The sequence below is a fragment of the Strigops habroptila genome, chromosome 4 (genome assembly GCF_004027225.2).
Source record: "Strigops habroptila isolate Jane chromosome 4, bStrHab1.2.pri, whole genome shotgun sequence".
Lineage (NCBI taxonomy): Eukaryota > Metazoa > Chordata > Aves > Psittaciformes > Psittacidae > Strigops > Strigops habroptila.
The window spans coordinates 51,435,337-51,458,200 of NC_046358.1; the positions used below are offsets into that span (position 1 = coordinate 51,435,337).

Sequence of the window (22,864 nt, forward strand, 5' to 3'; positions counted from 1 at the left end):
TACTATGTTGTATTCATCTTAAAAATGTTGCAAATTATTATACAGTTTTGGTAACTTAGTACATATTAGTTATTCCCTGGGTTCTCATCACTAAGTAGCCATGTATTTGACACTTAAGCATGCTCTTCCCTTCACCTGTGCTAGACAGATGTTTTAGCAGTCAGTAACATGAACTAGCTGGGAATCATCTAACAGTTATTTTTCCTATATAAAATAAATGTCATAATCCATCAGTAATAGACTAAAAAAGGAATTTTTAAATTTCTTTATCTGTGATGATTCTTTGAAAGATTTAGCCAACGTTAGAGGTCCAAACCAAAAAATTATAAAAGTATTTCTGGCCCGAAAAACTTTCAGTATATTGGACTATGGAATATATTTGAGAATTTATTTGCAGTGAGAAAATCATTGAAAGAAACTTGGATTTCTTGGAGCAGTTTCTCATTGAACACTGAGGATCAAATTTAATTCTTAACAATTTCTTTCCCTGCTTATCTATTTAAGTACATAATACATCTAACGTTTTGGAAGGAAATTGCATAAGTACTGCAAAATTTTCATTTTCTTAGGTTCGGATATATTGGGGTTTCTGGTCTCTGTTAATCAATGGATAAATAACATAATGCCACAATATTTTTTTTAAAGCCTCTGAAAACAGTTTTTGAAGAACAACATAATGTACATATGAACATCCAGCCTCTTGTTTTGCTGAAGTCTGTAAATTATGTTTTGCAGCTGGCTTCAGAATAAGGTCCTGTATAATCCAGACAATATGTTGGTCTCTAAAACAAAGTAGAACACTTACATAAAGAAACACATTTGTTAACTTTAATATCAAGACTTTATCAGACTAGTCCTCAAAACAGGGAGCCTTCAAGGGTAGCAATGACATTCTTTCTTCCATTAGCCATTTTTCTTGCAGGCTTATTAAAGAAATAACAATTTCTTGAAATAGAGAATCCTGACTCTATTTTGAACAGATGCAGGAAAAGTTTCCTTTGAAATGCTGTTTTTATTAAACTAGTTTACTCTTGCTCTGGTGGAGGAGGGGGAAAGCCTAGTTACTATGTTGTTGGTTTAGAAACAAGTTTTGCAAATTCCCTTTTTAACAGTTCTGGTTTTGTATTCCTAATGAAGGAGCCAGATCCTTCACAGGTGTAAATAAGTAGTTTACAAGAGCCCACAGTCTTGCTTGTTTACACTACTGAAGGATCTTGCCCAATTCCCAACCATATGTGCAGCCTGACATTTGAATGGAACTGCAATTAGCAGGGTTGTTTTTGTTTAACTTTATTTAGCACCTTATCTTCGCACAGCATTCTTGTTCAAGTACCAGTATCAACCATGAACTCAACATAGCTCTTACTAGTTCTTTTCTATTTTGGGCTAGAAGGAAAAAAAAAATAAAAATCAAACCAGCACTCTAGATCAAAAAGCACCCTTCACTTTTTCTCTGGGAATAGAAATTGTTAACTAATTGGTGCAAAACCTGTGACAAATCGATTCACACCACAGTTAAGTCAGTCATAACTTACTCCACTACACAGCAAAGTTATCCAAAGCCCTCAAAATAACTTATTATCAGCCAAGCACACGCACCCTTCCACAAAGACAGAATGTTTTTGGTGTTGGTGAGACCAAACTTGTACATGATGCAAGTTCGCAGAACTATGTTTATTGTGTTCTACAATTTGTCCAATTACTTTGCTGCTTTCTGTTACAGTTACACCAGGGACTGGAAGGCCTGTTGGCCAAGGCCCTTATTGTTACTCAGGTTAAAAGAGCCTCCTGGAGGATCCTAAGTCCCAGATGCTGAAATTCTGCAAAAAAGGACAGAGCACGCAGCCCTAAAGGCTTTGGTGGTCCTAAATCTGAGGTAACGGGTTGTACCCGAGGAGCTCAAGCCACTGACAGGACACACGCCTGGGCAACACTTACTGGAGCACTTGGTGCCCACAGTTTCCAAGTGGACTGAGAAGGTGGGAAAGCCTGATGGGCTTCAGAGAAGCTGGCGTGCTTCTCCCTGGCCCCTGCTGTATCACCTCCTGCACCACAGGCCACCTCCACGTAGCCATGTCGGTGACAGGGGGACAGGTGAAACAGGTCGCGGCCAGCAATGAGCAGGGTGGCCTGACACGCAGACCGGGTCTAGCCTCCCGCAGGGCTAGCTGTTCGGCCCGTGTCCTCCGCGGTTGCGGCAGGAACTGCCCTCGAGGCGCCATGCCGGGGCAGAGGCTGAGGCCGGGCGGAGGCCGCAGCTCCCTCGCTGAGGAAGCGCAGCGCCTCCCGGCGGCCAGCACCAAAACTGCACCCGGGCCCGCCCCCGCCGAGGCTTCCCCTCACCTTTCCCAGCCAGGAGCCGCCCCCGAGGGGGCTGGGCCAGCGCCGGCGGCGGGAGAGGGCGCCCGGAGCCGGCCTGTAGCTCCCTGGGGCAGCGCAGGCGTGACACCGCCGTGCGTGCCCGGCTTCCCTGAGCTGTGCCAGCTATGTCCTCCAGCTCTCCCCCGGGCGAGCAGAAAAGCCGGAGCCTGGGCCGGCTGTCGCTGCCCAGGAAAGGCAGCATGACACTCGGCAAGAAGTCCTCGGCACTGGAGCTGGCCGAGAGCACCCCTAACGCCCACTACGCCCCACTCTCTGCCGCCCAGGGTGGGCAGCCGCCGGCGGGCTGCAGCCCGGAGCCGGAGCGACCGCTGCGCCTGAGGAGCGAGGTGGTGGTGGTGAGCGCCGACTGCCCACGGCCCCCCGTCAGCCTCGACCCCCGCGTCTCCATCTACAGTCTCCGTAAGCCCCTGCTGAGCCGCAGCAGCATCCAGGGCAGAGTCTACAACTTCTTGGAGCGGCCCACGGGCTGGAAGTGCTTCGTGTACCACTTCACCGTGTGAGTACCCGCCCCGCTCCCCGCCGGGCCCACCTGCTCCGCGCCGGGCTCCCGTTACAGCGGCTGGTACCGTCCCCCGCGGCTGCCCGGAGCGGGGAATCCGCGTCCCGGCGCGGCCATTGGAGTGAGGGGCTCCCGGGGCTGCTCCTCACGCGTTCCCGCTGTCCCCGGGGTGTGAGGTGGCCGCTGCCGCCGTGCCCCGTTCTTCCAGCCCCCGCGGCGTCGCAGCCCCGGCGGTCCCCTGAGCCGCAGAGGAGCAGCCCGGTGCTCAAGGCTCGAACGTCTGCCAGATGCAGTCCTCTGAGGTGATTTTTCTTCACAGGTGTGAAGCACAACAGCAAAAGGTCACACTCCAGGGGAAAGTTTCTCTTATTTTAAACAGAAGTGCTGTATTTCAGTTCAGGAGCTCTTGGGTATCTCAGGTAGATCAGGAGCTGGCTTTGGGCAGTTTTCTTCAGAAAGTTATCCTGGGAGTTGAAATAAATTGTTCATTCTGAGCATGGAAAAAAAGTAGGTAACAGTGTCTCTGTTCTTTAGTAATTTTTACTGCAGTGACTCCCAATTTTCCAGCTTACTGCACTGCATCTGTTTTTGACTGAATAAGTGTGGTGTTAAGTGTTGCAGCCCTGTTGGAAGAGCTCAAGAGACAGGTGAAGCTCCTTTTCCTTGCCTCTTTTATTACCCCTTGTTCTAACTCCTTGTCCTGTTGGGTACGAATGCCATCGCTGTTATTTTTAGACAGGAAGGAGGATGACAACGTTTGGAGGATGTTGAAACCACATTAGCTGCGGGCACATTGAAAACTAGTTTGTGTATAATATTCACTATAGAGGGCTGCGTCCCCCCTGAGCCAGCATGTGATAGATCTCTGGTGCACAAGGATCTCCACATGTGTCTCTGTGAGAAATCCGTACTTTTTAATCAGGATGTTGTGGAAGGCTTGCATGACCCTTGAGCAATTTGCATATGTTAATGTAGGTAATAAGGTCAGGCAGGATGGTGGTGTCTCTTTATTGTGTGCATGCACAAAGATATGTGTATATTTATGCACAAATGTGTATATTTATACACTACATATACATGCTTATTACAACAGCTAGAGGTAAAGACATTTTATGGTTAAATCCTAAGACAAAAGGCTTTGATAAAAATCATGATCTAATTATTGTATTCTGATTTTAAATTCTATTTCGAAGTAACTATTATTTTAAGTCAATTCAGGATTGCGTGCTTATATTTCACATTTAAGCATTCTGAAGTCTTTAGGTAGTCAGGTAAGTGGTACCAACATCATTTTAGTGGAGGGAAAACATCTGAATGTATTTAATTGGGAGATGACTGTGTGCAGCTGTTGAGATAATTGTGGGCTCCATTCTCTTTAGTGTTATGACAGTGCCATTAGATGACAACACAGCTAATGGCCATAATGATGAAGTGTCTAATAGTTGTGGTTGAACAATGTAAACCACTTTCAGGAATAGGAGGTTTTTTGTTGGTTTTGGGGGGTTTTTTTCCCTCTAAAAAGGAGTTTTAGGCAGCCGTCTTTTATGATTTCTGACCTCAGGTGTCTCAAATTATGTATAGAAGAGACAGTAAATTGTGTTCAATATCTTAACAGTGGGCCTAGGAAAATCCTAGGAAAAAACCTGTTAGATCCCTTTATTTAGCTAAGAGTCTAGCCTGAATTTTAACTTCTTCCCTCCCCAAATATTAGCAGTGCAAGAATTAAGGTTTTGTACTTCTACTTTAGGAAAGAGCTTGTAATATGTACAGGAAGTAATTGCCTGTGTCTCCCTCCAATGCACACTCATGTATGGTGTGTTAGCCCCAGCATTTCCCCTCTTTCCAGAAGAGCTCTTGTGATGCAATGGTGACAATGGCAGTAAATATTCTCAAGCCTCTTACTAAGCATTGTGCAAATTCCTTCTTATAGGACTCTGAAGAGACAGAAGAGGGTACTAACACCCTCATGTTTCTTGCAAGGCAATCTGCAAGTACCATGTGTGTGTTTTTAGGCAGCCTCACTCTGATTTCCACCAGCAGAGGGAATTGAGTCTGTATTGTTCTTAGCCATCCCAACTTCTCCTTATTTCTGTGCTAGATAAGCCTGCACTTTTTTGCCTGTTAAATGTTTTAGGTTTCTGATCTTTGGTCCATACCTCTCCAACTCTTTTGTTTCTGAGCTTCCAAAGCAACTTCATGGGATGCTAACTTTCTGCTGCACCGGAGAATGCTGTCTGTGAGTACAGCCCTCGCTAGCCAGATGCTGAGTACTGGTAGATTAATAGTTGCTACAAAGAAGTTTGTTACGAAAATTAGCTAACAAGGCAAACAGTTCGTCTGATCCAGAGAAGCTGCTGTATCTCAGCCTCTACTCTGGAGGAGGCATGGGACCTGATTTTTGTGTGTGGTTTGCTAGCATTTGGCAAGCAGTTGGTTACAGGTGACGAGCTGCAGAGCTAAAAAGAGTCGGAGTTGTAAGACACACCCACCCGCACAATATCATACATGCACTTCTCTCCCGCTGGAGGAAGTAACTTGATTCTTTTATTGTCAATATACAAACTGACATTGATAGAGAGCTAAGCTGGGTTTTACCTTGTGATGTGTAAGGACCTTGATGGTTTTATCCTGCCAAAATGAGCTAAAGAGACTGATGTCATTTGCCTGTTGACTGTTTGCCTGACTCCCTCTGCTGGCTACCTCCTGCTTTATTCCGGGGGCTTTCAGCTGCCTGGGAGGTCTCAGTCGCTGTCTTAAAGATTCAGAGGGGAAAGAAAAGGGAACAGGAGTGGTGTTAAATCAGGGTATAAAGACTAAAGCTGATTAGAGGGTCTGTCCAAGATCTAGTCCAAAGATGGGAGCAACAAGCACTACTGGCTTCTTCATATTCTATCTATTCCACTGTTCTTCAGTTGTGTGGAGTGTGTGGCTATGTTCTTAATTATACTCTGAAATGATTAAATTTAGGAGCAACTCTTGGTATAATCAGTGTTACTTGTTCTGGATCTGTATCTCTGGCTGGTTGTTGAAACATTGTTTATCAAGCGATAAGAGCTACATCTACTGATTGCCTGTCACCTTTTTCCTGCTCAGGAATCTTAGCCAGTGGTATCTAGAATATTAATAGCTAAGAACTGATATTCAGAACTGATTTTCTTTAGTTTTGTATTATAATGCTTAGAAAAGGGAAGTTGAATACCAAGCTTTAATCCTCAGATCCTACATTATGTTTGTTTCATACTGTTTAGATTGCTGTGTGTTTTGGTGTGCAGCAAAGCCCCTTGTGTATTGTTTGATCTAAAGGATAGAATCTCATTATCTTGTACAGCAATAGAGGGTTGCTGGACTAGATCAGGCCAGTGACCTTGTTTACTTCTGAATTATTTCTTTCAAAAACAGCTGCAATACTTGTGTTCCATGATGCAAAATGTATATGCTTTCTCTCTTGTTGATGTTTTTAATCTTCCAGGATAATTGGATATCACAGTTGCTGATTAAATCAATTGAACTCTGCATAGGTCTTTTCTGACACTTATTTTCTCAGACTAAAGAACAGAATCATCTCAAGTGAGCAGACTAAGAAATGAATTATTGTACCTCACATTAGATATTTATAGGCTGTGGGAATAGTCTCTGTGGTGAGAAGGAATGAGGAATTGGTTATTAATTTACCACTCAAAAAAACATTGTTGTATTAAACTTCATTATATGAAGTATATAGTATATGTACACCTAATTCTACCAGTGCAAGTGAATTATGCTAGATAGCTGAAGATTTACGTGTGTCGCTTCTGCAAACACAACTGGTGGTTGCTTGGAAACTTGTATTTTGCAGGCAAGAGATTGCCCTGTGGTACGGCTGCATGTATGGTAATGTCCTGCCAGAGCCACCAGACCCCCCCTTGGCTGTCAGAAGTGAGGAAATGACTGAGTGCCACTGTTCTCAACGACCTTCGGAGCTAGGGCATCTTATCACACTTATCATGGTGTGCACCTTGGCATAGTGGCTTTGAGAGGTGAAATGTTCTGTGGCCTTAACGAGTCAAGTTTTCAGGCTATGTGAAGAGAGGTGGAGGGACAAAAGAAGCTTAAATTTTTTCCTCAGAGTGGTCCGCTGAAATCCTGAGACTCTGTCCCAGCGTGGGAAACGGCTGTAAAGAATAAGTGAAGTCTTTAGATATCTAAAAAAAAAAAAAAAAAAAAAATTAGGCTGCATGAGGGAAGAGCTTCTTATCACCCTCTTTAAGTAGTTAAAAATAAAACATTTTAAAATGTGCCTGAAGAAATTTAAGTTATGAGCTTTCTGGTGATTTCTCTTGTTCTCAGTATGGCAAATAATGATTTCTGGCAGCATACACTGCATGTTGTTCTTTGAAGTGTTGGCCGTTACTGGAAGGAACAATTTGGAAACCTATGGACCATTGGTCTGTTCCGGTATGGCAGCTTTCCTTTGATGCCATGCAAGATAATCAGCTTCTATCTTATCTTTGCATGCGTGTACCTGTTTCAATTTACTTTGCCTTTGTATACATTTGGTTTAATCAGCAATGATTGTCATTAAGTTTGTTCGAACCCCAAGATGTTTACATAAGCTTGGACTGGCTAGTGGTTGAGATTTGGGAGACTGGTCTCTAGAAGCAGGCAAACTCTCAGAAGTGTGGCTGTGTGTGTACTCATGCAAAGATAAGAAGCAAGGGTAGATAGAATATTCCAGTTGCATGTGTATCAGGACTTACAGTAATCAATTATTAAAGTCAACGTGGTGTTTACATAGTGCTGTTTACATACAATACTGTGAGGAAGATGCATAACTCCAACTTAAAATCCCATTTTTGTCATGTTTCCAAGTGTACTGCAAACGCTTCCAAACCCGCTGGTACATACTCGGTGTGTAAACTGTTGAGGAAGAAAAAAGATCCATAAAATAATTACTGTGTGCTTGTGCTCACACTTGACAAAGTTTTCTTTCAGACTGAGTAAACTGAGTGGGGAAAAAAAAAAAAAGAGGCAAAACATACGAAGTACTATGTTTTGGGTATAAACATTGGGATGTTGAGAGATTTTTGTGGCTTGGAGCCAGACTTTCAGATTATTACTTCTATTTTAGAAAGGAGATTTAAATCTTCCAAAATAAGCATGATTTTTCTAAGTGGAAGGAAAGAAAAATAATTTGATACGGTCATTCTGTATTCTTTCTGCTACAGTCAATTGCAGGATGACCCAGGTTTATCTTTGGCTTGTCAAGAAGGAGGTAGTTTAGTTGAGGTCGAATTGGCCCCTTTGTCTTGGCACGTTTGAGAGAGAGATTATGCTTCTTGACATGCAGAGGCTGATGTGAACAAATGTTTGTTTTATTTCTATATGACTTTTGTCTCTGAGCTCCTATTGCTTGCAACCAGCATTTAGTGGGGTTTGTTGGTTTGGTTTTTTTTTCTGTATTACTGTAGCCTGGTATTCCCATCCCTTCATGCGAGATACAATTGTAATACTAGGAATCTGCCACTTTGTCACTTCATATTTGCAAGAGCAGGGTGTGTTACAGCTGTGCTGTGCTGTATAAAAAGTTTATATAGATCTTCGAGGTTGCACACATGCTCAAGGTCTACAATTGGGGAAAAATGAAGTGGAAATAAGGTGATATTTGTAGCTTCCCTCCCACCCCCTGGCCCTGCTCCACAGTCTAGCATTTTGATTTGCAGCAGAGTGGACATTTTTGCAACGTAGCACCGTGTATTGATTAATAGGTTTGGTAACAATTTTATCTGAGAGAAAAAGGGATTAGAAAGCCAACTTGACGTATTCCCAGGGAGAAGGGAAGACCTTTTTCCTGTCCCATTGTCGTAGCTGGTCGTACATGTAAGACAGCGTGCTAATGCTTAGAAGTTGCTGTTGCAGGGTCAGCCCTGTTTGCTGATCAGCCAGGCATTGAAGTTTTGAGTCTTGTCAAATTTGGTATACAGGTAAGATGGAGAAGTGACTCAAAGGTTTTGCTGCTTCCTCCTTCCCTGCTGCATGCCACAGTGCAGCCCCTTAGCTACAATATTGCATGAAGGTGCCTCTTTGGGACTTATGTGATAGAGATAGTATTTGGATTAGCCAGTATACAGCTTTCCACTCTTGCCTTGTGCCATGTTTCCCTACCTGTAACTTGACAGAAGTTTCATTTTTGCTGAGGACTGTCTGGCTATCGTGTGGCTGAGACCTATTCAAATCTGTGCCAACATCTCAGGAGTGACAGCATAGTTACAGGTCAGGAGGGGTCCCCGTTTCTCTCTGCCAGTGGGATAGTAGAAGTTCTTGGAATAAGAATGTCAACCACTAGTAGGTAATGCCTGGAAGTCACTTTGACTAAACCACCATCTTTGCGTCATTTGTCCCATTAAATGATTGCTGCATGACAATGATTGTGGAAACGTGTTTTTATTGTTGAAAGGGAAGGAAGGTGAAAAGCTGGCTATCTTCTAATTAAAATGCCTTTTGAAGGCAGACGACATCTCTAGCAATAATTACAAAAATTCAGTTTCTGTTCTGAAATGCATAGCATGGTATGGTCAGATACTTGGAAAAAACTTGTTGAGTGTCATCTTGACCTGTGGTCTGCAGGCAGACACAAAAGCTCCATAAGGGGAGGGAATTCTGTGGGGGTAAAGAGACTTCGTGATTATACTGATGTTTAGGTTTCCAAATGGCTGATGGATGTAGAAGGCTGTAAACTTCTGGACACTAATGCTTAGTGGAGACAGGTTATGTGCAGTGGAGAAACAACTTAGTGGAATGCACACATAAAAGTTACAAATGTATTAAATTTGGGCAGGCTTTCCTGGGGGTAGGCCTTTTCTCTTTTCCTATCATCCTTCCAGTATAACATTGCAAGTCCTTCTCTGGTGTTTATGTTCCTCCAGGAAAAGAATTATTCTACCTTTAAAAGTTGCACATGAATGATCTTAAGAAAACCAGTAAGTGCAGTATTCACGTTTCTGTGTGTCTGTCAAATGGTTGGTTGGGCAATTCTGGCACACTTCCTTGCCCTGGCTCTTCAAGTGCCAGGGAAAAAACGTGCAAGGCTGTGTAGATAGGCCTCTTTCAAAACTTTAATTGCCACTGAATCAAGGCTAGAGTTGAGATTCAATTGCAGTGAACTAATTAGGCTGCGCTCCAAATGCCTGAGCGCTGGATGTATTACAAACAATGATGCCAACATATGCTGTAGGGAACTATGCACAGGCACAGTGCTTTGCTGACTTTAAACTTGGCAGTACCTCATTAATTTTGTGTGTTAATAGTTTAATGTGCATTAGTTGCTGAACACAAAAGCTGTGAACACTTGCTCATTCTATTCCAGATGGAAAATAGTGTCTTGTTGGGGGCAAGGTGTTTTCTGTCTGCCACTAAGAGGTCCAACTCAAATTCAAATGCACTGGAAAGTTGCCAGTTGCAAATAAACCTGATGGGTAGGCTGAGTTACAGAAGATGAATGTGTAGATTAGTGAGTTTTTAGGTAAGGTAAGGTACTTGGTCTCCTCATACAGTCATGCTTCATCTGGCATAATGGCCTGTGAGAACCATTGTAATACCAGTAATGATAATGGGAGAGCACATGTGTTTGCAAGCTTCTACTATGATAGTAGCTACTGTATTTTACCTCCTACCAGAAAGATATATATGTGTGTGTACATAAATATTTTTTTAAATAATAGAGGAAGTGTTCAATGCTTTAGTAGGCAAACTTAATGTTATTTAAAGTCTTTAGATAGTGGTGATTTTTTATTTTTTTTTATTCTTTTTAAATAAATAGGAAATTCTAAAGCTGCTCTAAATCAAGTAATTTTCTTTGGCCATCAGTTAGTGCTCACCTAGAGGACTAGATAGGTGCTTGGTGTGAACTTTTCCCTTGTCTGGCATGATCAATTTTTGAGGACACATGGATTTTCATCTTCAATTTTCCCCCGCCTAATGGTACAGAATAGTAAAGTAACAGCTGTTTTCTATGTTCACAGAGCTGGGAGAAATTGCACAGAGTGCAAAGCAGGGCCTGGGTAAGTATGTAGGTATAGTGTAAGTACTTAAAAAGAACAATCAAAAAAACCCCAACCCCCTGCCCAAAAAAACCCACCAAAACCCTAAACAAACAAACAAAAAAGCTGAAAACAACAATGAAAAAACTTATAAAACTCCAAAGGGCTTTCCCACACTTCTGAAATTGCAGTTTCCTCCCTTAACACCCTCACTTTACAACCAAAAACTTAGAACCTGGAAAAATTACAGTAAAAACTAGGCAAGCACAGGGGAAGTCAGTGATTTCTTAAAGCTTGGGAAAACCACTATGACAAAAGCAAGCTTTTTCTTTGAACTGCTTTAGTGTCAGAACTGCCAGTGGTGTAATGAACACATATTTTCTCAAAACTGGCTGAATTCTCTTTAGAGTTTAAAAAAAGTATGTGTCTCTGTGTGGGAGTTTATGCAGAGAATGCATCAAGCACTCAAACTGGAGCCTTGGAATTTTATAATTTTTATCATTTTGAAACCTATAAACTACTGAAAGTAGGAAACTATACTGCAAATTGTTAGGTGCCCTTTAGGTATTTCTAGCATTGTGCCTAGAGTAGGTCTGTATAGTTTTTCTCATATGTTCTTCACAATCAATGTGATGTTTTAGTATTTTATGAAGAATGTTAACTAAAGCCAAAATAAATCTAGGACAGGATTTCTGCATCCTTTGAAGTTTCTTCTGCTTCTGCTAATATTGATTCTGATCTTTGAATCTCATAATAAAGTTTTCAATAGGAACATAAATGTCACACGTTTTGCTAGTGTCAATGGACTTATGTCATTTGACAGTACAATTCTGTCATATTTATAATAGAAAACTGAAAGATTTTACTCCTTACTATAAAATCCCTTTTATGTAACTTTTTCTGCTGGGGTTATTTAACATGTAAATGCTTTGTTGTATAACTTGACTAGTGCTTACTTCAGGTGAGAAAGATACCATTCTTAATGAGCTAAGATCTTGAAATGGTAGAAAATCTTTATCTTTATTTGTCCTAAAGGGTTGAGCTCTTGTTTATCATCTATTAGCTTTTCTCTAACATACCCTGAAAAAAATAAAGCATGCATTTTCTTTCGCAATAATAGAAAGGTACAATACATTTGTTAAAGTAATATCTGTAATTCTGCAAGAAGTGATCTTCATATGTTTGATTTCACTATATGAATAGTATTTGCTTTCCAATGGGAGCAACTAGTAAAGATAAAAGGTAAGGACCAACTAGTAAAGAGAACCCCTTGTATATACATCTCCATATTAGGACAATTAAAATCACTTGCCAGATGAACTTTTGCTTTGTCCGTATGGCTGTTGTCTGTTTCCTGTAGTAAATAAGTTACATAACATATTTACCCAGATATTTCACCATATGACCAACAGTGTTGTTATAGATTTCTAAAAATAAATGGTCTTCATATGTCTTTCCCTACTTGCATGTGTTCTAGGCTGGGCAAGAACACAGGCTTGTCCCCTCTTTTTAGACCATAGAGTGGTCACACTTGCAATAGGCTGCTCACTACCAGGCAGCAGTCTTGAACTAGCACAGGAAGATTCCCCTAGCTTGGATATGTGTATCTCCAGTGGTCAGAAGTCCCTAGTTTCCTCTGCAAATGTACTCCCTCAAGTCTTGGGGATACAGTTAACTTTTTTCATTTTTTAACAATATTTTTTCCTTGCAGTGTTAATATTACATAATTTTATATGGGTTGGATAGGGAAGAAAATTGGCTCACAATTTGAGAACAGAATGTAAATCATCATGTTACTTCCCTGGATTCTCTCCAGACACTAGGTTTAATAGCAGAGTTCATGGTATTGCTTGCAAAGATTACAGAACCCTTGCTCATCCCTAGTCCAACAAGGGCTGCAGCCTTTGTAGTAAAAGTATCTTCCTTCTGCAAAGTAAGGAATTACCTTCAAAGAATATGTTTGTTCCTGCAGCAGCTATACCCTTCCCAGAAAAACTACATTGTCTGATGGGCTGGAATTGGCTAGAAGTAGGAAATACTTGCTAATCTCATTTTTACACCCTTCAAGTGCCTCTGCCCAATTATCTGTACAGGACAATGGAGATAGGGGACAGAGACAAGAGAAAAGATCTTCTGTCCTATGGCTTCAAAAAAAGAGAACGCCCTGTGCTGATCATGTTAAGAATCAGTGGTGTTTGTATTCTATAGAACGAAGGCTTTATCTGTCCTTTACAAACTTTGGCAAATAGTCCTTAGTTATTTTTCCCCTCAATATTTTTCCTGAGTAGATTTAGTTGAGGTTATTTGATTTGTTTGGTTTTCTTAGCTTGAGCTTTCTTAGCTCATCTTGTCTTAGAAGATGCTGAAATGCAGTCAAACCTGACAATGAGTAAATAAATAAATGTGTACTGCTGTATCTGTAGTATGAGTGAACTTGTATGCTGTTATCTGTGACCCAGAAAGTATTGATAATGGATTATCTCAGCACTTCACACAAAATAAACCTGCTCACTTGATGTTTTCTATGTCAGCAGATCATCTAGCATCCTAGCACGAAACAGTTTGAGCTCCCTGTTTCAACAGTATATAAAGTATGACAGGCACAGACATCTGATTCTTCAACAGTTATGTTAGTTGTATGCCTTCATAGTTCTCTTCATTCAAGGCACCTTTTCATAGTTTTTATTTACTATTATGACATGATCTTATTTGGTCAACTCCGTATTCAAACCATAAAAATGAGAAAAATGCTACAAGAATGAGGGAGAAAACAAGCCTTTCAGATTCTGCAGGTTTTGCAGCAATGCAAGGTTGTAATGTGTTAATGCTTGCTCTTCTTGGGCATGTGAATTGCTTGTTGGCTTGTTGCATTCTGATTGTCAAACAATGAGGTTATTTCTTGATGAATTCATGGCAGGTTTTTTTGTGTGGCTTTAATATAGAACATTATACATTCATTAAGTTTCACTGTAAAGCAAGACTGAGAAATTGAGCAGACCGTGAGAAAATGGGATGTACTATAAGAAAAGCATAATCTCTAGAAATTTTCAGTGGATAGTATGTGTAATAGTAAAGGGGACACTAGCTTATATCACTTATAAAATAGTGTAGGTAACCTTCAAGTAGGTTTTGATACTAGCTGTTAGCCTCTGATGAGGTGTCTCCTTTTTCTGAGGAAAGTTTTATATTGAATGCCTTTCTCTTCAAACAAATCTGTATGTGGCCTGTCTTTGTCATTATTGAAATAATGTATGCAAAGTGCCATGTGATTCTTCTCTTGAGGTATTCAGCTGCAAACTACTTAGCAAGTACTCGAAGCACTTGAAGGAAATCAGTTTGTTAGTTTATACAGTATACACAGTTAACATGGATTGGTCAAAACCCAATAATCTGTCAGTTTAATTTCAGGCAGTGATGGAGTAAAAGGTTTTGTGGCTAGAGCAAAACCAGATGTTGCCATATATATCTTTTATCAGATTTTTGATACTTCCCTTGTTTGCTTATGAACATGGTTTGTTGATGAAATTGGTACTGTGTGGCTAAGAAATGGAAATTGTGAGTACAGTATTTCAGCAAAGGTGTAGACCAACTGAAAAAAAACCCCAAAACCTGTCTGGGGGAAAATAAGAGCCACCCAAGGATTAGAAAACATGACATTGTGATTGGAGGAAAGGTAGCTTAGCATAAAGAACAACAGTGGGAGGTGGATGACTTGAAGTCTTCAAAAAAAGACTGCCCTAGGTAGGAGGAAAAAAAATCTGTTCTTCATTTCAGATTAATTAGATAAGAAGTAATGGTCTTTAAAGCATACTCTGAATTTCTCCTGTTGCATGGAAGGGATAGTGGAGCAATGAACTGCGTTGCCTGGAAAGACTATAGAATCTCGTCCCTGCAAGCTTTAAGCACCAAGACAGGTTACCCAGCATCAAGAGTTGCATTGTAATAAATGAACTGGTGGCAAAATTGCACGGTCTCTTGCTTAGTCCCTAGGGTTAATTGACATGACTTTTGACGTACTAGTGGCTAGTCCTTCTCCAGCTGAGATGTAGCTGTGTGCAGGAGTTGCTGTAACAAGATACTCCTTGGTTGTCACAGATATGTATGTGGTGGTATGCACTTGTATGATGCTTCATGGCAGACAAACTCAGGCCTTCTCAGTAATCCTCAAGGTCATCTGTGTTAAGCTGAAAGAGATCAAAGAATTTAGTAATCTCTCTGCAGGGTCTGAGTTAATGCACGATGTTAAGATCTGTCATGAGGCTGCAGAAATGAAGTATCCTTCTGTTGTCAAAATTCACCAGAATTCAACATACCTGATTATCTTACTGTCTCCTTTTTCGGTGACCTGTCAAACATGACCTGGAGCAGTATCCTTACCTTTATCAAGTTTTGTGCTTTTGCACCTGTGTTTAGAGCTTGTGTGGTGCTTCACTGAGTGGTTCTGGGGTTATTGTTGGTCTGAAGGACGCTGAGTTTTGCCTACGAGTAGGACTCAGTATGTGGAAGCTGCTAGTTGAAACTGTTAATCGAGAACCATTTCTGACTATGTTTAATAACATTATCTACTGTCAGCTGAAGACTTCTGAGATGCTGAAACTCCACTGTATCCACTCTCTTGCCCTCTTTCCCACAAGAATTTATTTGCACTGAATTCTGTATTTGATAAGGAGTCGAAAGGAAAGATAAACCTTTCATCAGATATACTTGTGTCCTGAGTAGAGGGAACACCACATGGATTCACTTGCCAAATATGACAAAACTGCAACAGCTTATGGTGAGCTGCCTGTATATCTACAGTGGTTGGATTGTATGTGTAATTTCTGTTTCCAAGAGCTCTGATTACTGCTTAGCAACCTTTTTCCTGTGTAAATTTTTTTTGGGAAAAAAATCCACAAATGTATGTTCTATTTTTTTTTATTTTTTCTGATTTAAAGAAAAAATATAAAAAGTAAGAACATTAATTTGATTTTAACTTTGTAATTCTCCTTCCCCACACTGAAGCTTTATAGATGTTTTTAACTAGTGCTTGCCTATGTTGAATTGATAATTTTATCAATAAAAGCCTAGGGAGGCAAAGGCAAAAATGTCATCCAGATATTTAATAAAAACAGACTTCCTGTTGCTGCAGCTGAATAAAGAAATAATAATGGATTTTTTGTTCTAGTTCTTTGTCAGGTAAATCTCTGATGTGCAGTAAAGCTACATGATGTTCCAGACTGTGTGCTAATATGTGCACCTAGGTGTGCATATATATATGTACACAACTCTGAGTGTTACCAAGCACTTTGCAAAAATCATTATAATGGAGATTGAGGCCATCATTCTGTCCTTTTTTACAAATACGAACTCAAGGCATGAGATTAAACTCAAGTTTTGCTCTTAACTGATCTTAAGTTTTAGAAGAATTAATTAGTCATGCCTCCTGTTTGTTTAAATCATAGAATCATAGATCAATTATATCTCCTCTGTTAAAAGGGATGTTTTTATGAGCTCCTCATGTTTCAGTTGCCACCTGTGTAGAGGGAGAGAAAAAAAAAAATCAATACAGCTTCATTTAAAATTGTTTACTTAATGATCCAAAACTCAGTAATAGGGAGCTTGATCCAATCCATCAACTGCCGCTAGCTGTGAGTGTACTGGCTGCACCTGGCTTCAGGATGAATGCAGTTTCAGAAGGAAGGAAGAAAAGCAGTCTTGCAGGGTTAGCAAAATAATAGCCATGTGTATATTTGGTTTCATCCACTCCCATAACAAATGCAATCTGATGATGCTTCTTGCTAAAATGAAGTGCTGTGTGTGTTCATAGGAATTGTGGTCTCTCTCTTTTCTGAACACCACATCTATTTGTTAAGCAGACTTCAATGTCATTGTCCCTTTTATACGGTGGTGCTTCTTGCCTCCTCCCACCCCTCCCAAATATTCAAGCCATGTGGTATGTAGAAGAGACTTTATAGTCTTCTGAATTCTAGCGACCAGTGGCTGTGGAATACCACAGCTGTGGGAAAATTGTGTAAGTTTCGGACAGGAACTGAAGGCAGAAATTAAATCAATTGGAGTAAAGTGCCCCATAGGCAGCAAATGATTAACCAGAGTAAAATTTGGATGCACCACTGAGATTAGCCCCTACCTTGTAAAATAAAATAGTATTACAGGGCATGTTTTCTTTTAAAAGGTATTTAGTAATTGAGCTCTGCTTTGAAGAAGTGGGTTTCCTATATAGAGAGGCCGTGGTGGTGGAAATAGTTTCTTCACTTTGTCCTGGTTTTCCATGTATTTTATGAAAAATGTAGGGAAGAATGAAGTGTGTGTTTTGTTTTTTTTTTTTTTTTTTTTTTTTTTTTTTTTTTTTTTTTTTACAGAATACTTGTAGGGAAAGTGTTGCTATTGCAATTCAAGGAAAACATAGCCATGGGAAAGCCAGACAATGTACGCTTTCATTCTCAAAGTGTAAACATGACTGCTTTATATTAATGAGCTGAAGTGTTTGAACATGTGAAATGAAATGGAGAAAAATAGCCTAGACACTAAGGAAGAAGGACCGCCTGTAAATTTACTTCTTCCTCACAACTCCTCTGAGTCAGCTTTATTAGCTGCTTTGTATCACTTTGTTTACAGAAGAGGAGAGGAAGAGACTAGCTCTAACACTCTGTGGACCTGAATGAAACAATGAGATTTACTGGCTGTAGCTTTCTCTCTGCTTCATATCTCTGAGAAATTTGATACTAGTCTAGATGGTTTTAAAAGATGTCTTCACTGCTCTCCTATACCTGAAAGTCGATTATAATTGAGCTGTGACTGCTAGATCAGGCTGGATAAAGCTGTGTTAAGCATGAAGGTACAGGGAACATACATGCAAACTCTGTACCTGTGCCAGCTGGCAGGGCACAGTTGGTTCTGGCCCAAAAGCTAGCTGCACAGTGTAGGGTTGTGCCTGCACTAGCAAAGTGTCTGAGTAGGGCTTGTTAGCAGAGATAGGTGCTAACAATTCTAGCCAGTGTTATGACCAAAGTTGGTACTGAGCCTGACAGAGGTAGTCACTACACCTAACTGAACAGGCATAGCTACTATGGTTTATAATCTTCTAGGGCAGGGATCTTCATGCCTTGTAGGTCTTTACGGCATCTACTACTGTGGCTCTGAGGTCAAGTGATAATACAAAGAGGTACCCAGTCTGTACTTCTGAGTTTACCCTGCCCGAAGATTGCACTATATACAGTATATACAGCACTTTGCTTTCAGTACCCCAGGATATCTGTTAATGCAGTAGCATCAGGGACTGACTGACAACTGTATCACAGATAAGGTTTGATTCTTCTTCCTCCCTGACCCACCAGTTAAAGTGAAATTGCAGGCTGTTTGTTCTAGCTGTCGTCAATAGCACAATCTGACTGCTCTCTCCCCTGGCATCCAAGTCTAAAGCTGTTATCAGCACTGCTGTGGCTCTGTGAAATCACAGTGGAGTTTAATTTAGGGGGAAATTGGCACCTCTCTGACAAGTGCTGGAATGTCCCAATCTGCCCTTGGGGTGCTGTTGGCATCTTTCACAGCAATAAACCCCCAGTCAACAGTCTTGATCATGGGCAAACACGAGCCAAGTGCACAAAAGCGCTTATCTCCTGTTAGGCCAGGCATTCATAAAAAGCAAAGTCATAAAAACCTTCAGTGGCTGGCAATTCCAGAGCTTACTGTTAGACTTGAAAAGAAGTTCCGAAGAACACAGGCTTCTTATCAATTTTAATTGCTGGGCAGTGGAGAGTTGCCATTTGTTTAACGTCATCTGGTATTAGCAACTCTGTTTTACACTGTGTGTTAGAGAGATGTTCCTGGCAAGGAATATTCTGCTCAATATAAAATTAAATTCCATGGAAATACTTTGTTTTCAGGAAGAACTTGGATCGAACAACTGAATTCAACAGGTAAAGAAATGCAAAATGGAGTCTTTAAGAATGACTGGAGATGCTTAGTGCAATTTTTAAGATTTTGGATTTTAGACAGGTTTTTTTGAACTATAGATGCTGCTATATTGTAATTATTTTGCATTGCTGCTGAAACTAAGTTCTGTATTACATAATCTTTTGCGATTGCATTTTTAAACATGTGTTCATGCTTATGCATTTATGTAAAAACAGAAACTTCAAAGTTAGTGACCACTGAATGGTCCTATATTTATGCTACACACTTAAAACCAAAATTCATACCAGCTTTAGGGAACTGGGCCAGAGATAATAAAGTCACAGTTGCATCAGTGTCCGTAGATGGTTTTGCTCGTGAGAGATGTCTTTACGTTATTTTGAAGTTTGCTTGCTGGATTTGAGCAGGCATCAGATTCCACATGGGTCTGCAACTGGATCAGTAGCAACTGATAGATGTGCAGGTTTTTGAAATGCCAAGCAGGTGTTTTAAATGCAATTGAAAGTGCATCTGAGCTACTTTTAAACAAAAGAGTAGTAAGACCTCCCCTTGGATTTTAGTTTGAAAATTACTCTGGAATAGCAACTTTCACACAAGAAGCTGATATGAAAAAAATGTGTACTTCATTGCAGCTGCCAAGGAGGAGATTGACAGCACTTAATTAATGAGGAGTAGCTGCAATGGAAGCCACTTCTCTGATCTCAGCTTTACCCCTGAAGTAGCAGCTGTGTCCCAGAGTAATCAGTGTGTTATGTAGGTGGGATTTTCATACATGGCTAGGGAAGATATGTTGGAATGTCCCTCACTGACTTGAAATGAGAGCTGTGTTCACTCACTTTCTAGCAACTTTGAAAGTCTTTAAATGGGACTTGACCAGGAGTGTGAATGTGGCTGTTTGTGTTTAATGCTTCATCCTTTTTGTTGAGATGGTCAAGGAAGATGGTTGTTTTGATGGGCAATTTGTTTGCGGCTGTCTGTTGCCAAAAGATATGTAAGTGAATTGGGGAAGAGGAGGAAAATAATATGTAGAACATTCCTGCCAGCATCTAAAAGGTGAAAACAAGGGCATCTTTATTTTGGTGCCACACATGTACATTTAGGGAATAGATCCCATTACCTTTCCTACAAATGTGTATGTCTGCTAATGTGCTATTTTGATGTCTGTTATTTGAAGTAGCACACAAACATCATTTCTCTTTTTCATTCCTTTTACGTATACCTTTTTAATTTGACATTCTTCTTCCTTCAGCATTTTTTTTCTCCTTTTTTGTGTGTGTATGTTTCTAAACTTCTTTGGACTGCTGGGAGAGCAGTTGTGTATTAGGTTAGAAAAAGCAGCAATGAGAAGCTATAGCAGTTGTTTACTTGCTGTGTTAAACTCTGTCCATGCTTGAAGTGGAAGGAAACTGCTTTTCCTTGTGACTGCCAGTTGCCAGGATTTTAATGTTGGGTTTTTTCTTGCCCCCCCCCCCCCCCTTTCTTCCTCCTGCATGAGGCATTTAATAGTTAAAACAGCTTTGGGTTATGAAATGCTTAACTATTGCTGTCTCTTTAGTTAGCTTATGAAGAGGATTGCTCCTACTGGAATAATACATAGCCAAGCTATTACTGGCTGGCTACCTGTACATGACTAAACAGAAGCAGGAGGTGGAATCAGTTAGTTTTCAAGTGGTCACCAGGTCAAGTCTGTTCAGAGTACCCTGGCAGCATTACTACACTGCCGCCTTTGTTTAAATGGACAGGTGTGTATTTTTTCACTTCTTGTTTAATTTTTCTTTCACTGTTTCCTTGTATTTGTTAGCTTTTATTTCTCTGACATGAAACAAAAAATGTTTACCTTTCGAGCAAAATCTTTCTAAGCATTCACAGTTCTAGTCAGGGAACTGATTTGCATTTTTGTTTGGAGTAAGCAGTTCCTGCTACTCATGAAACGGGAGTGGCTTTTTAATAAAGATGCCAGATCTCTGCTATGTAATTACCATAAAATACCCAGAACAGCAGTTCCGTAATGTCAGCAGCTTGACAACCAAATGCTTTCTGAACTGCTTGTAATGCTCTGGTGTCGAAGTAAACTCTGAAAAGCAAACGTTAATGCTTAATATATGCACTGCTTCTAGATTAGTCAATCTCTCCCTAACCCAGTGTATGATACAAATACATGTAGATACCCAACCTTGTTAGCCAGGAGACTTTTTGGGAGTTCAAGGAATACGAGCTCTGCAGAAGGTATGATACACGTAGCTGTTAATATCTGAGTGTATATTCTGAAGGTTAATTGGCTGAATGTAGGCACCTTTTGAAAGGCACCAAGTCTTTACCTTCTCAGGCCTGTGCTGATATTAGATGTTCTGTAATCTGAGCACAGCTGATCTTTTAAACTGCAGTCAGGCTGCCATCTTTTTAAATTTTATTTATTTTTTAATTTCTGTGTGTGTGTGCAGTGTTTACCACCAAACCACACTGCTTCATGGTAGAGGTTACTAGGTGCAATGAAAGCAATAAATAATGGGGATCATGCTGGAGTCGTCTGATGAAGTGTAGCATGGGACGGCCTCCACAACAACAACTCGTTTTTTGCTAGCCTCGAGCACAGCTATCTTCTCTAAGGCTGGGACACATCCTGTTTAAAACAGAGTGTAGAGCATGGAATGAAAGGTGCCGTAAGCAAGCAGATTAGCGGCAGATGTTTATGAAAGGCACCTTGCCTGGAGCCAGCCCAGTGAGCTGAAACCTGCCCCCTAGGGAAGGTGGAGCCCTAGAGGCCAGCCAGCGGGATGGGGCTTCCAGGCTACTGAACAAATCAGTCTGAGTTCTGCCAGGGAGTTATGCATGACAATCTGTTCTGCTTTCAGAGTTTTTAGTTGTTGTGTTTTGGTTTTTTTTTTTTTTTTAATTTTTTGTGGTAACTTCTATTTCAATTTTAGTTCTTCTCTGTAGGTCAGACTCTTGCTTATTTCAGTGTGGTACAGTATTTGAAATGTTGAGTAAAAAAAAAAAGTAATGAAAAGCCACTGTTTAAGTGTTCATTCAGAAAGTACTCAAACATACTTTATCCTCTGAAGAGGTGCACTCTCATTTGTTTTCAGTCATCTTGACCTGTGGGTCTTCTGTGTGGGCCTGCCAAAGGCATGTTTGCTCTGATTGTATGATACATATCTTAGGAAAAACAAGAGAAGATAGAAAGCCAAGGAGAAACGCAGAGTGAAGAAGGGGCAGAAGTTCATGTAATACCAGCTAAAGCAGCAAAGTTAGTGTGGTGGCACAGTTAACCCAACAGGAAGGTTATTAAGTCTAGATATCCTTATTTGAAGAGCACTTCAAACTCCCTCAAATATTGTTGGCCAGATAAGTGCAGTAACATGCTGAGGGTACTTGTTTATCCCTCTTCCTTTACCATCTTGTTATGTGTTTCCATAGCACAGAAAGTGTTCTAGTATGTGGCTAGAGGCTGAGACAGGGGTGTAAAAGCTTGGAAAGCCTCTTCGGTGTTTGCTGAATGGAGCTACCACACCTGAAGACTGCTGTCTGCATTCTTTTATAATCCTCTAGCTCTCGAGCCATTTAAAAGCTGTGAATTCAGGTGTGTGACAAAAGCTTTTATGAATCCACTATTACTATGTGGTTTTCAGGCAGCTGGCGGGAACCATCTCTCTAGTAAGTCTAAAGTTCAGTAAATAAGAGGCCCCCAAAATCAAACTGAACCCTCCTCCAAGAAAAATATTCCTCCAAGGTTAGACTTAAAGCAGACCAGAACCCATTATTAATTTTTGCTTATACATTCTCTCAGATCTCTTTAAAACACATGAGTTCCTATAGTATGGTAACTGTTTGTTTACCTGGTGGTGATTGGGTATTGTGTATGCACTGCTGCAGTGTTTGTATTGTGTATGTAGAAGCCAGCATGGGTAGGCATATGGCTAAATTTTGTCTGGCTGGCATAGTTCCCTTAACTTGAATTTAGTGCTGTAAATGTCTGCGCTGCCTGGCAAATAAATTCCCATATGCATGCAACTTTCAACTAATTGCAGTGAAACTCTTTAATAAGGTTAATCATCAT

General features: G+C 40.6%; 1 protein-coding gene across 1 annotated transcript in view; it reads left to right on the forward strand.

Moving 5' to 3' along the window:
* The first annotated feature begins 2,438 nt into the window (after window positions 1-2,438).
* Window positions 2,439-22,864, forward strand: part of KCNQ1 (potassium voltage-gated channel subfamily Q member 1) — a 350,628-nt gene continuing 330,202 nt past the window's right edge. The window contains exon 1 of the mRNA XM_030483351.1: window positions 2,439-2,878. Within this exon, the coding sequence (XP_030339211.1) occupies window positions 2,487-2,878 (392 nt within the window). The 5' untranslated portion in view covers window positions 2,439-2,486. The remainder of the gene's footprint in view (window positions 2,879-22,864) is intronic.